Here is a 12,683-nt window from a genome sequence, read left to right on the forward strand (position 1 = left end):
GTGAACAACAAGAAAGGAAGTTACCTTCGGCAAGCCGAAGTTGGTATACCCTTGCAGCTATAAAAAACAATCAACTTTAGTAACACCATGTGCTATTTTTAATGATTGTTGCTGACTTCAGTGATATTGAAAAAAAAGTTCGTTCTTTTTTAAGACAATTTTTTTAACATCTTTTTATAATATTGAATTCGAAATTCTTAAAAATATAACTAATTATATTCCCAATATTATAAGATAATATGTCAAAAAGCCCCAAAGCTCAAATTTGTAAAACAAAAATTATTTTCCCACCAATTTTCCGATCGTTCCTATTACAGCTATATAATATAGTCGTCTGATTTTTATAAAATTTAATTCGAAATTAAGAACTAATTAAAGAATGTTATTTCCAAGCCTAGAAGGTTATATGTTAAGAAAACCAAAGATAAAATTATGTAAACATTTCGACTAATTTTCCAATTGTTTCAATGGCAGCTATATGATATTGTTGTCCGATTTTAATAAAATTTAATTCGAAATTCAAAACCAATTAAAAAATTTTATTTCCAAGCGTTGGAGGTTATATGTTAAAAATTTTTTTGTTTTTCCCCCATAGGAACTGGGAGCTATAAGATATAGTTGTCCGATCCGGCTGTTTCCGACTTATATACTACCTGCAATAGAAAGGGAAAGTTTCAGCCCGATAGCTTTAAACTGAGGGACTAGTTCGACTCGTCTAGTGATGCTGATCAAGAATATATATACATTATGGGGTCGGATACGTCTCCTTCACTGCCCTTTGCAAGGGTATAAAAAGTTGGTGACAAAAAATTGCTTTTGTGATTAACTTAAAAATAAAAATGTATTTATTTTTAATTTTTAAAATACAAAAATAAAAAATATACAAATCGACTTTGATATACCAACGAAAGTTTATTTATGTTTTTTGTGTTATTTATTTGATTAAAAATTAAAATTAATTAAAAATTTTCTCAAAAAGTAGTTAAGATTAAAATAAAAAAGATAAATTTACGCAGCACGCGGTTTTGAAATTCCGTAATAAACTTAAAAAATGAAAATCTAATGAGAAAATAGGGTAAAGGACACAGCTGCTGTCGTGAGCAGTTGCTAATTTCATCGAGCCGCCCCGTTACCTTTAAGTTCTGTTCCTTAAAGTTACCTTTATTAAAGATTTTCCCATTTATACCACCGTAAACGGCAGTCCAAGTAGTGACGAAGAGCACCAGAGCACCATCGAAAGGTATTGCTATATATGTAAATGCTCCCGACGTCGAATGACACCTCATTTAAAATCGAACGCTCCGTTTAAAAGAAGTAGGTAAAACAAGTTATGTGTAAGCAGCTTACTTTTGAAAAGCTAGCTAGTTTGGCGAGAAAACAGCTAGAAATAGCTACATTTTGTACAGTAGCACTACTTAAAATTATTGCCAAAAGTTTTTTATCTATTTTTTTTTTCATCTTTTTTCCGATTTCTCAAAAACTGTTTTAACGATTTTGCACTGAGTATTTTTGTCCATATCTATACTCTATTTTAGGGTTTGGAATCCTTTAAATTGTTATAATCAGATCCGCATAAGAGTTTTGGAAATCACCGTTAAAAGAACTCAAAACAATTAAGATACGTATTCCGCCTGATATGGTATGATATATTTAGTCGATCCCAACTTATCAAAATTCAATTAACCTGTTTCCCCCTTTTCACAAAAATGTATGTGGTGTTAAGGCTTTACAAAATATAAGAAATAAGAAAGGAAAGAGGAGTTGTATACCGTTGCAGTTATAAGAAATAATCAAAGTAAGTAACACCATGTTAAATTCTTAAGGCTTGCTGCTAGCTTCAGTGATATTAAAAAACAAATTATTTTATTATTTCCCTGACCGTTTCTTTGAAAGCTACATGTTAGAGTCGTCCGATTTTTTTTAAATTTAATTCAAAATTTTTAATATTTAAAAAAAAAATGTATTTTCAATATTATACGATATGTCCAAAATCCTTGAACCAATAATTTGGTTCATATTATTTTCCCACAAATTTTCGTTCCTTTGACAGCTATGTCGATATGTAATATAGTCTTCCAATTTTTATAAAATTTAATTCGAAATTCAGAACTAATTAAAATAAATTGTTTTTAAGCGTAGAAGCTTATATGTTAAAAAACACCAAAGATAACATTTTGTCATATTATTTTCCCACCAATTTTCTGATCGTACCTATGACAGCTATATGATATAGTCGTCCGATATAGATACAATTTAATTCAAAGTTCAAAACCAATTAGAAATCATTATTTCCAAGCGTAGGAGGTTATATGTTAAACAAAAAAGGAAGTTAACTTTGAAGTTCGAAGTTTATATACCGTTGCAGTTATGAGATACACCATGTGAAATTTTTAAAGATTGTGCCTGACTTCAGTAAAATTAAAAAAAAATATATTTTATTCTTATTTTTTAAATTTTTTTCCGATCATTTCTATGGGAGTTATAAGATATAGTTTTCCGATCCGGCTGGTTCCGACTTATATACTCTGCAAAATAAATAAGACTTTTGACTAGAGAGACTAGGACGGATAGACAGACACACGGACGGAATATATATACTTTAAGGGAACGGATACTTCTTCACTGCGTTGCAATTTTCTGACAGAAATTAATATATCCTCTGCAAACGTCTAAAAATATAAGCCCCAAAATGTTTTACATGCATCAAGATACTTTTTTCAGAAACTTTAAGAACGTAATTTTTTAGACCACATTTTTTATTCAATTTGAGTAGTATTAAGTTTCTTGATGCCTGTGCTTTTGAAACGGGTACCGTTTGAGAAGGGCGATGATTTAGCATTAGGTTATGTAAATAATAAACCATATTTTGCATTTCCTCTAAAAAATACTGGAGAGGTAATTATTTGCATAAACATGACTGCAAATGATAAAAAGGTATTTCTTAAAAGTTCACTATATGCATTTCTCGACACAGGGTTTTCTTTCTACTTCTCAAGATATATTTTTTACAGAGTATCAATGTGAAATCACTACTTGAAATCATACATTCCTTGGTCCTAAATTCTGAACCGTTACTTTTTACGATTTAGAGATAGTATGGGAGCGTCAGTGTGGGTGTGGCATCTGACGCTGCTCACGAAGCACACAAATTTGCTTGCCAAATCCCAAAAGTCTAGCTCGTATAGTTCCAAAATCCAGACAGGCTTCGCTGTATTGAATCGGCTATGAATAGTAACAACTTTTTAGGTTCGGAAACTTTTTTGGGTAAAAAATATTATATTGTACAACAGATCTATATTAAAGTACACAAAAATATACAAATGTGATTTTTACTACGATAATTTTCCTCACTTTTTATACGATATACATATGTGGGACACAATTGATCATAGGTAATTTACTAAAAGATATTAAGCATTCGATTACTTTATACTCAATTTTTAATTTGTCGCTTTTTTAAATTATGAAAATAAATAATGTTTTAATAATAAGGAGTTTCGTTTTAAATGTGTAGAGAAGCTCGGGCTGTTTTTAATGGGCTCAAAGTCGAACAAACTTATGGTCTCAAATGGCGATTGAACCACCACTTCTCTCCAACAAACAAGAATAAAATTAGAAAATACTTTTTTGGGTTAAAAATATTATTCTTATTAAAATATATATATTTTACTAAAATAATTTTCACCAAAAAATAAGTATTATTCCAGGGGGGACTAACGCCATTGCTTCTAAGATTACCTTCCCCGTAAAATTTTTACGGTCTGATATCATCCCCCTGGAGTAAAGAAGGTAGTCCCAAAAAACTGTAATACATTCATAAAAACATATATAGGTTATAATTTTTATTAAGAAAATAACTTGTTATTATGACCAAGCCATGCCCTGTACGTCTGGATAACCATGAAAAAACTGCACACAGACCAGGAGTGGAATTGAAGATGGTTGTTTCTAAAACCAAAACCGTAGTGTCAGAATAAATTTCGACATTTTTAAAGCCACCAACAATAATGTTGGGTTTGATTCATCTACATATTTTTGAATGGGTTTGTGTAAAACCGATATTTGGTTAAATATTTCTGTGACACCCCTGTATTTGACTAGCCCGACAGAATTTTTATCATTTTGTTGTTTAGGCCATGACAGTATTTTATTTCGATAAATTTGATTTTTCTAAGTATGGAGTCGGTCAATTAAGATTTTTAACGACCATATATGTAGATGACACTTGAATCTAAATGTCTATGTAAAAAGTATGTAAGTTGTTCAAACAGTTTTGGATCGAATATGCGAATAAAAATTGGAATTTTTATACCCTTGCAGAGAGTATAATGATTTCAGTCAGAAGTTTGCAACGCAGTAAAGGAGACGTTTCCGACCACATAAAGTATCAAGAATATGTATATCTTGATCAGCATCCCTAGACAAGTCGATCTAGCCATGTCCGTCTATCCGTCCGTTTCTACGTAAGCAAGTATCTCAGTTTTAAAGCTATTATGTCTTCAATGCTTTTTAATATATAACCTCCTACGCTTGGAAATATAATTCTTTAAATAGTTCTGTATTTTGAATTAAATGTTATCAAAATCGGACGACTATATCATATATCTGCTATAAAAACGATCGGAAAATAATATGAAAAAATTATGTCTTTGGTGTTTTTAACATATACTACGCTTGAGAATAACTTTTTTTAATGAGTTATCAATTTCGATTTAAATTTGATCTAAATCGGACTACTATATCATACAGCTACCAGAGGAACTATAGGAAAGTTTGTGGGAAAATAAAATTAATTATTATTATTAATTATAATATTGGGAATATATTTTATTTTTTTAAGAAATTAATTTTAATAAAAATTGGACGACTCTAACATATAGCTGTCAAAGAAACGGTCAGAGAAATAATGAAATATATATATTTTTTAATATTACTGAAGATAGCAACAATCCTTAAAAATATAAAATGGAGTTACTAATGTTGATTATTTCTTATAACTGCAAGGGTATATACATTTCGGCTTGCCGAAGTTACCTTTTTTTCCTTTTCTCACTTAATCAAATAGGTTATACTTAGTAAAGCCTTATATATCGAAACAAAATGCTGTCAGGCGTGGCCAAAGGATGGAATTTCTGTCTAACTAAATAAAGTTGTCAAATAAAAATAAATTACTTTTTCTTATTTCTCCTTTTTTTTTTCTCAGACACATGAACTCTTTTTTTTGTCACACAGACGCGACAGAACCAATCGTCGTTGTCCTTAGGAGCAAAAGTAATGCCCACACAAATCCTAAAATAAAAAATCATCATAAGTAAACTTAACAGATCGGGGGTAGTATTATCATACCAATGATACCACGCATCACAGCCATCACATCCAATCATAGCAGAACCGTCGTCTACCTTCCCACAAGCCGGACAAATCCATATACGGTTACCCTCGGCGTCGACGTATGACGATGGACGATTTGTTTCTGCAATATGTGAATTCTCTTCTGGAACATTTGCTGGTGAACTAAGCGAGCAAGATTTTGGACCTCCTGATGAGAGTGAGTTATTCATGGTCGTATTAGATGTCAACATCAATTGCTGTGGTAACAAAACTGAGCTAGCCGAAAGCGTTGACGACGCAACATTACTGTTACTAGGGTTCGACATCCAACCGGCTGAGCTGGACGAGTTTTGACTTGTGGATATCTGTGAAGTTCGCGTAGCCATTGGGAAAGGTTCCTGTATTACTTTCATAGAGTTACCGGAACATATGTTTAAAAGGGGTCCTGCACTTGATATGCCTAATAAATGTGTATCAGCTGTAAATAATATGAACGTTTTGTCATTTTACTAAAGTTATGAACAAAACCCTACATACATTGTTTGTTCTTCGGTGGCCCGGTAACCAGTGGAGAGAACCGGGCTAGTTCCGGGGAATTATCTCGCTCACGCTCTTTATTTTCTACTGGAAACATAGTTGGCTGTGACACCTTGACAGCATCCGTTGTGTCTTTCTCTTTTTCAGGACACGTTGTGGACTTGCCACTTAGTTTCAGTGTTAGTTTTGGTATTTGACTTGGAGACTGCTGTATTTTTGGAGACATCGCACAAGTGGCCGATAGTGGCGGTTTTACTGACATTGGACTGGTTTTCAATACAGGTGTACTCGCGGGTACACTTTGAGTGAAGCCATAATCTAAGTTGTTAATAAAAGGTGCCCTAGAAAATTCGTCGACTTCCGGAATTTGGATTAAAATCTGTAAAGATAAGGGAAACATTTGCAACAAATCGATGAAAAGCTGGAACTAGTGAATACTACAAAAAGTATCCTCGCAATAAGCACATCAGACCGAAAAAAAATAAATTATTTAAGGGAATTGGAAGTTTATGTACCCTTACAGTTGAACCAAAACTAAACCGGTATTTTGGATAAATATGATCTATGATAGTTATTGGCTTTTCTAAAAAACTACCGATATGATCAATAAATTTTAGAAACATATTGACAGCCGATCTTAACTTGCCTTGTAAGGTTGAGCAAACTACGTTAAATTCGAAAGTATATCGCATCAGAGGTGCAATATTTCTTGCGAAGTTTTTTTTTTTAATTTGGCAAAAACTTGTAATAAAGGGACCATATCCTTAAATATTATTATTAGTACGTTCAATGTGTTCATATTTTTTGTCAATTTTTTTTAAAGTTTTAATATAGTTCCATTAAAAATATTTATAAATTGTTTTTCGTTTTAGTTCAGTAGATTTAAATGTATTCTGCCCGAATAATATTATTTAAAATGTAATTCGATTTGATTTCTTCCATAAAAAACAATTATATTCAAATTTTGCCTGAATTACTTGCGTGAGTGTTTTTTTTAGCACAGCTACACATCCATCCATATGTTTTTTTAATTGTTGAAGCGAACTGAATCCATTATTATTTTGAAGAAAACATTTAGTGTATTACTTCAAGGTAAAGGAACCTTGTACTTCCATATCTCAATCAGGAAATAATTGCATTCCTAATGATTTATTTTGATATAATGGAATTATCACCAACCTGTTTTTCCTTGTCCTTCTTTTTTTCCTTTTTTTGCTTTTTGTCAAGCCCTTTTATTTTTCGGTCACTTTTATTAGACGCTAAGGCAACTCGATCTTTTCTCTTTGATTTATCCTTTTTATCCTTTTTTTTTTTAATTTTTCCTTCTTTAATCTTTTTAGGCTTTTTATGGTGTTTGCGCACTTTGGGATCTAGTGACAACGCTCCGGTCGGAGTAATGCTAATATCCTCGTAGTTTGGAAATGTAGGCATAAACTGCTGGTCCTCAGATATGTGATTTGGTAAAATAGGGATTACGCCTGAAGCCACTCCCCCTGTTAAGCTGCTAGATGGCACCTTATGGGATGAATATGCCGACCCGCAATCTATTCTTGCCAAAGGAATAAGATCAGCTCCACCGGCCAAACTGAACTTATCACCTCCTATAAAATTTGGCAAGTTGAATTGCGGAAATGACGACTGAGAAGGAGCTATCTGAATAAAGTTTTTTACATCGGGAAGGTTCAGTTTAACTGACTTCTTCAACTTCTTAATTGATTCACTTGGGCTTGTATTCGGCAAAACATTCCTTAAGTCCATTTGGTTCTTGTCTTCGCATAATGGTGATGGAGTTGCAAACGTTTGGTGCTGTGATTGTACTAAGCTTGATTTAGCGTGGTTTGGAGAAGTTAATGGAGATTTTTTTTGAACAATTTGTCTGTTTTGTATTGATTCGTCTGAGTCATCGGATACCTCAATCGGATCTCCAAGATTTCCAGAAGCCTGCACTGATGGCTTTGCCTTAAATTTGGAAGGTGTAAATGTATTTTCCATGTCAGTATTACCGCAAGATACTGGTTTACCTACAGTTAAATGAAGTTGATCTTGTTTGTATTATATCAATTATATATTTACAATAAACTTACACTCAGAAAATTTCATTGAGTCTGGCACCAACGGAGCAACATTGCAATAGTTTCTATCAATCTGTAAGTCCATCTGTCCGGATCTTCTTAGGAGTTGATCATTCCCAGTATCTTGAAAATAGTAATTTATATTTTTGTTGTTTACTTTTACCGAATAAATCTAGGGTTTCGTTCTTACTTAAAATCAATAGAGTATAAACTTTTTCAACATAATATTTATTCTAAATGAGCATTATATCATGTTGCCATATCCATTTATTAGATGTATTCACTTCCGTTTGTATTCCCAGTTTCAAAATCATAATATGAAAATTGAAATTTTTAAGCCTCCCAAAAAAATAATAAAATGAGTCCATATATACTGTGAACAAAAAGTAAGTTTTCGTGTTGTGATGCACTATGTATTCTTTCCTCTCGACTAGTAGTAGTAATATAATTTTGCGTGAGACAATTCGTCTTAAGGACCAGGATTATGGGAAATAGGCACACAGATTTAAGCGTTATGGCTATAAATTTTTTTTAGGTCAATCAATGGGAACATCACTGGTGGATGAGCATCAGGAGAGTGCGCGTAGGCGACTACCATATATAGCCGCAGAACTGGAAATCTGTGACCGTACTAATAAACCCATTATAGAAAGTGTCTTTATTTAGTCGAATTTACAAGTATTTTTCTTCACAACATTTGATATCAGAACTTTTATATGTTGATGGTGCGTGATCGCCGAGACACCATACCTTATTAAGGGTGATGCGTTTGATGCATTTCAGACTCATTTTTATTTTAGAATAAAAAATGTGGGCGCCACAGTTTTGTCCGTTTTGTTAGGTCAATCGGTATGTATTGACGAGAACAATACATTCTAACAGTTAAACTATAAAGTATTGGACGTTCGTGTAACAAACTTGCGGTGCTTAAGTAAAAAAGAAATTTTAATCTGAAATATTAACGCAGTAGTTTCCAAGATATCCTATACAATTGAAGGTCGTTACCCTTGGCAGCATTGCGTATATCTTTCTGAATTTTACAGAACTAAATAATAATTAGAAAAATATAAAGATAATGTGATACTTCACTTTATCATTTTGCAACTAATAACATTGTAGTCCGATTTTTTTTAAATTAAATTCTTAATTCAATAATATTTAACAAGTCTTTTGTTAAATATTAGAGGAGAACATAATATTAAATATGGAGGATATATATATATTTTCGTGTTATACCCAGGACGATATAGACGTCTGATATTCTTTTAATTTTATTTAAAATTGTGAAATACTAGAAGAATGATGCAGAAACAGACGCTTATTATTAAAACGCATATAATTATATAGTTATGATTTTACGTACCAGCAGAATCTTTAATTGGTGGGCATCTAACGGTGTCAGCAACAGATCCTTCTGTACCAGGAAATGCTATGAATGGTGCAATACCGACTGTGTTATTATTATTTCCAAAGCCGACCAGACCTGTTACTGCAGGAAAAAGTCCAGGTCCAGAAGGAATCAATCCCGGTCGCGGTGGAAAGTGCAATAGTGGAAGCAATGGAACCATTCCTGTCTGGTTTCCAGGATATAATGATGTATTAGACAAAGTGTTGGGAGCTGTCATTAATGAATCCGGACAGGGCGCTTCGTTTTTTTGTTTCATAAGATGAATTGAACTAGTTACGGTTGAGGATGTTGTTTCAGAAAATACGTTGTTGAAGTCCTTTACATTTTGTGGTAAGCCCGTGTCAAATTTTAGTTTGTACTTTTTTCTTTCCTTTTTTGCGTGAAAGTTTGGTAAATATTCGATTGAAGCCTGATCTGTGCTGCTGAGGTTCAGAGGCTCTGTTGGCATAGATACGCTTAAGGAATTTTGTGATACCAGCGTCTCAGATGACGCTAGCTTAAAAGCACCTACACGCGTTGACTTTTCCTTTTTAGACGATTCAATAAGGGAATGTGATGTAAAATGAGTTTGTTTTACCAAATTTTTTCCTCCAGGTTTTCGGCCCCGCTTCTTTGCCTTTATGGGATTAATAGTTGACATTTCTATGTCATCTTTAGGAGAAGATAGCTTTTGGCCCAATACACCATATTGGTTAATTTTCGAATTAGGATTATTTGCGTCCTCCGGAGTCTGGCCTACTGGGGGTGTAGGTGTTATAGTAGTCCCAGATGGAAGACTAATTAACGTCGAAACAGGCATGGTACTTCCAAATACACGTACGCCTATTCCAGGAGGTACCTGAGTTGCTCCACCATCCTGACGGGGAGTGCGCGGCTTAGAAATTTTTTTAAATATATCCAGCTTACTTCGTTCCGGTTCTGATGCATTTTTTTTTGACTGCAATGATACTTGTGTTTGTTGTATTCCTCCTGGTTGTACTGGAAAAACAGAACTTTGGGATCCAATCTCAATCTGCTTTAACACTACAGGTTCCGCACAAGGGATATCAGCTGCGATAAAATTTTCTGTATTCATGTCCGCTTCAATGGGAAAGTCGCTCAAAGTTTGAGTTTCAAGTTGAACACTCTTTTGCTTATGCCTATTCTGCTTTTTGAACATCTTTTCTATATTTACTTTACTTGGATCAGATAAGCTGTTTCCATGATTGACTCGCTTCTTAGACTTTTTCATGTTCAGAATTTGACTATTTGAAGCGTCATTTTGGCTCTTCGAAAGTTTTTGAAACATTTTTAAAGCTTTTCGCTGGGACTTTTCTTGAGACTTTCCGAAAGAGATATTTGATTTAACGATTTGACCATGTTCGATTGCTAGGTCCGGTTTCGGTTTTCTGTTCTTCTTTGATATTGTAGCAGTCAAAGCGGATGACATCGGAAGGCTATTCGAAGAATATAACAACGATGCATCTGCGCTATCACTTATCAATAATACAGCATTGTGATTGAAGTTTTTAGTTTCTGAATTTATTGTTCGTGTGTTTACTGCGTCTTTTTCAGATGTAATCAATTCTTTTTCAGAATGTTCCAAATGGCTGACAGCTATCAACGACGGAGGCGGTGCGTCTAAACCTTTAAATTTTTCTAGAAACACAGAATACGTGAATGTCTTACAAAAGGTCGCCAAAAAGGCTAGGACGTACCAATTATATCCGGTATAAAGGGCTCTGGCAGTTTTCCTTCGATGGCTGGACTAATAAATCCGCCTGTAGTCATAACAACGCTGCTCATTTCACGGACTGAACGACCAACATCCGAGTCTAAGAAATTCGATGAAAAGTTTATCACCGCGTTGGGAGAAGAGGAATCGACTTGATTGGTGCTTAGTTTTTCCGCCGAACTTGTCACATTGAACTCTGCCTTGGACACTAATTCTTGTTTTTGAAAAAATTCCCTTTGAGCCTCGCTCTGACTCTCCCGCGGCTCAGGGTCTTGCATTGGCGGCAAATACTCAAATATATAGACGGGACGTGTCAGAGTTTCTGCGCTTCCAGGCTTGAGAAAGTTCATATTTATAGCTTTTCTGATGGGAAAATGGGGCACATCCCTGGTGAAACCGACAGGCTCCACATTCCCAATGTAATCCAACAGTTCTTGAATATTAATGTTAAGATTTTTCATACTGAGCTGTGCATCTCTAAGACTGGGCTCGATCCGATTTGCTAAAATAATAAATATGTATGTATGAATATGTATTCATAACAAAAAAGTTCATCAAGGCGAGTCGTAAACTGCACCTACCATGTTCCATATTACAGTGCAGATCTCGGGCAAACTCCTGCGTAAACTTCTGCATTATGTCTTGCAACAACTCTAATGGGGCACTCAGTGTGCAGCTGTAACCTATAGTTTGTGTTATCTGCGCAATAACAACAAGAGCCAAGTCTGAAGCATATTTGTCTGCCATTGTTATTCTTTATATGTACGTCTCCTTTGTGTACACCCACGAATGCGCTGCAATTACTCTGACCCGCTCGGATTACCCATACGGGCGCTTATACGTCGAAAATCAGTCGGCCACTTTAAGTTCGGCAATCAAATAAACTATTAATCAGTAAGCGTAATTGTTTTCTTTTGGGTACACCAGGTGTACTACACCTTATATTTTAGGAATATTTAGGGATGAGAGCCGTGGCTGTCAAACTATTCTTTGCTCCGATAGCATTGACGCCGTATACCCATCAATACCCGCCATGCTTTCTTTTCTCACAGGCAGCGTCCAATACGGACGCGCAGCGTTTGCATACCAGCCATACATTCGAATGCACTTGATCTTGTTGGCTTGAAAAGGATGTAAAATGTTTAGGCCTAGAAAAACGAATGCCAATTTAATTATTTGCTGGTTAGGCTTACAGCATGAAAATATCTAAAATCATTATAATATTTCTTTATGTTTATGTGGTCTGAAATACAAGTCGGTTATTTTATTTAGTAACAAAAACAATAACCTATAGCTGCCATCGGAAGAGTCAAACCGATATTGAAATGAAATACAAACAATAAGCCGCTTAAAATTGCAACAGTGATTTTAAGCGGCAGTGTGAAGGGGCTATTATAAAGTCGGAGACGTCTTCTTCACTGTGTTGCTATTTGAAATCATTTTATCCTTTGCTAGTTTTTTATTTTTAGTAATTATGGTTCTCCTTTAGACGAAATTCAAATAATACAAGAAAAGAAGTTAACTTTGCCAAGCCGAAGTTTGTATACCCTTACAGTTATAAGAAATAATAAACTATAGTAACACCATGTACAATTTTTAAGGATTGAGGCTGACTTCAGTG

At 34.1% G+C, this 12,683-nt stretch overlaps 1 protein-coding gene across 10 annotated transcripts in view; it reads right to left on the reverse strand.

Annotated features, from left to right (window-relative positions):
* LOC108036003 (transcription initiation factor TFIID subunit 3) overlaps window positions 1-12,028 on the reverse strand; it is a 101,544-nt gene extending 89,516 nt beyond the window's left edge. For 6 of the 10 annotated variants that reach the window (XM_050887018.1, XM_050887021.1, XM_050887022.1 and 3 more), the window contains exons 1-8: window positions 11,644-12,027; window positions 11,046-11,564; window positions 9,304-10,986; window positions 7,953-8,063; window positions 7,048-7,889; window positions 5,869-6,247; window positions 5,347-5,809; window positions 5,173-5,289 (exon numbers count right to left, since the gene is read on the reverse strand). In XM_050887018.1, the coding sequence (XP_050742975.1) occupies window positions 5,173-5,289; window positions 5,347-5,809; window positions 5,869-6,247; window positions 7,048-7,889; window positions 7,953-8,063; window positions 9,304-10,986; window positions 11,046-11,564; window positions 11,644-11,809 (4,280 nt within the window). In that variant the 5' untranslated portion in view covers window positions 11,810-12,027. Of the gene's footprint in view, window positions 1-246; window positions 654-3,239; window positions 3,804-3,827; window positions 5,290-5,346; window positions 5,810-5,868; window positions 6,248-7,047; window positions 7,890-7,952; window positions 8,064-9,303; window positions 10,987-11,045; window positions 11,565-11,643 lie in introns of those variants that run through there. The other 4 variants (XM_044091303.2, XM_050887017.1, XM_044091302.2 and 1 more) reach the window with 4 other exon arrangements.
* Window positions 12,029-12,683: the final 655 nt, after the last annotated feature.

The sequence above is a fragment of the Drosophila biarmipes genome, chromosome 4 (genome assembly GCF_025231255.1).
Source record: "Drosophila biarmipes strain raj3 chromosome 4, RU_DBia_V1.1, whole genome shotgun sequence".
Classification (NCBI taxonomy): domain Eukaryota; kingdom Metazoa; phylum Arthropoda; class Insecta; order Diptera; family Drosophilidae; genus Drosophila; species Drosophila biarmipes.